Source organism: Lontra canadensis, unplaced genomic scaffold, assembly GCF_010015895.1.
Source record: "Lontra canadensis isolate GAN:19392208 unplaced genomic scaffold, GSC_riverotter_1.0 scaffold147, whole genome shotgun sequence".
Classification (NCBI taxonomy): Eukaryota; Metazoa; Chordata; class Mammalia; order Carnivora; family Mustelidae; genus Lontra; species Lontra canadensis.
This window is the reverse complement of record NW_022631141.1, coordinates 1,195,684-1,196,380: the sequence shown is the minus strand read 5'-3', so window position 1 is coordinate 1,196,380 and position 697 is coordinate 1,195,684. Positions and strand designations below refer to the sequence as shown.

The following is a 697-nucleotide window of genomic DNA, read 5'->3' as shown; positions in this document are numbered from 1 at the left end:
GAGGGGAGGGTCGCGGGGGGGGGCGAGGGGGGCGGGGCTGTCCAGGAGGCAGGTTGACGGAGGACTGAAGCTGGTCCCGCTCAGAGGGGAGCCTGAGTGGGGGGGTCCCTGATAAGGGCTGAACAGGGCCCGCTCCGGGGGGAGGCCGCGGGGCTCCCGAGGGAAGGACCCCGAGCCGGGGGGGGGGGGGGGGGGGGGGGGGGGCGGGGGGGGGGGGCCCGGGGGGGGGGGGGGGGTCCCCGAGGGGAGGTGAGCAGGGCCCGCTCCCGGGGGTGCCCAGCGGGTGCGGGGGGCCGTACCGCGTTGGAGAAGGAGACGCCGGCGTCCGAGCGCTGCGCCCGCAGGAGCATCTGGTTGCCGTCGTCCAGGAAGTTGTTGATCTCGGGGCCGCTGCACACCAGCGGCTGGTCGCAGGTCTCCGACGCCAGCCCGAAGTAATTCTGCGTCGTGGTGAAGATGAAGACCTTCCGCACGTCCCTGCTCGCGCCCGCCATGGCGCCGGCCCGCACCCGCACCCGCACCGCAGCCCGCCCGCCGGCCCGCAGGCTTCGCGGTTGCCAGGGCCAGTCGCTATGGCGACGGAGCGCGACGTCGGCGCGGCCGTGCGCGCGGCGTGGGCGTTAGCGCTCGGGCACGCGCACGCACGGCCCGCGGAGGCGCTCGGGGGCGGTGGGCGTGGAGGGCTCCGGTCGCGTGC

The 697-nt window shown here is 77.3% G+C and overlaps 1 protein-coding gene across 1 annotated transcript in view; it reads right to left on the bottom strand.

The window, feature by feature from the left end:
* The window catches only part of DYNC2H1 (dynein cytoplasmic 2 heavy chain 1), a 274,850-nt gene extending 274,356 nt beyond the window's left edge, over window positions 1-494 (bottom strand). Inside the window, exon 1 of the mRNA XM_032844099.1 lies at window positions 300-494. Within this exon, the coding sequence (XP_032699990.1) occupies window positions 300-494 (195 nt within the window). The remainder of the gene's footprint in view (window positions 1-299) is intronic.
* Between the last annotated feature and the right edge of the window lie 203 nt (window positions 495-697).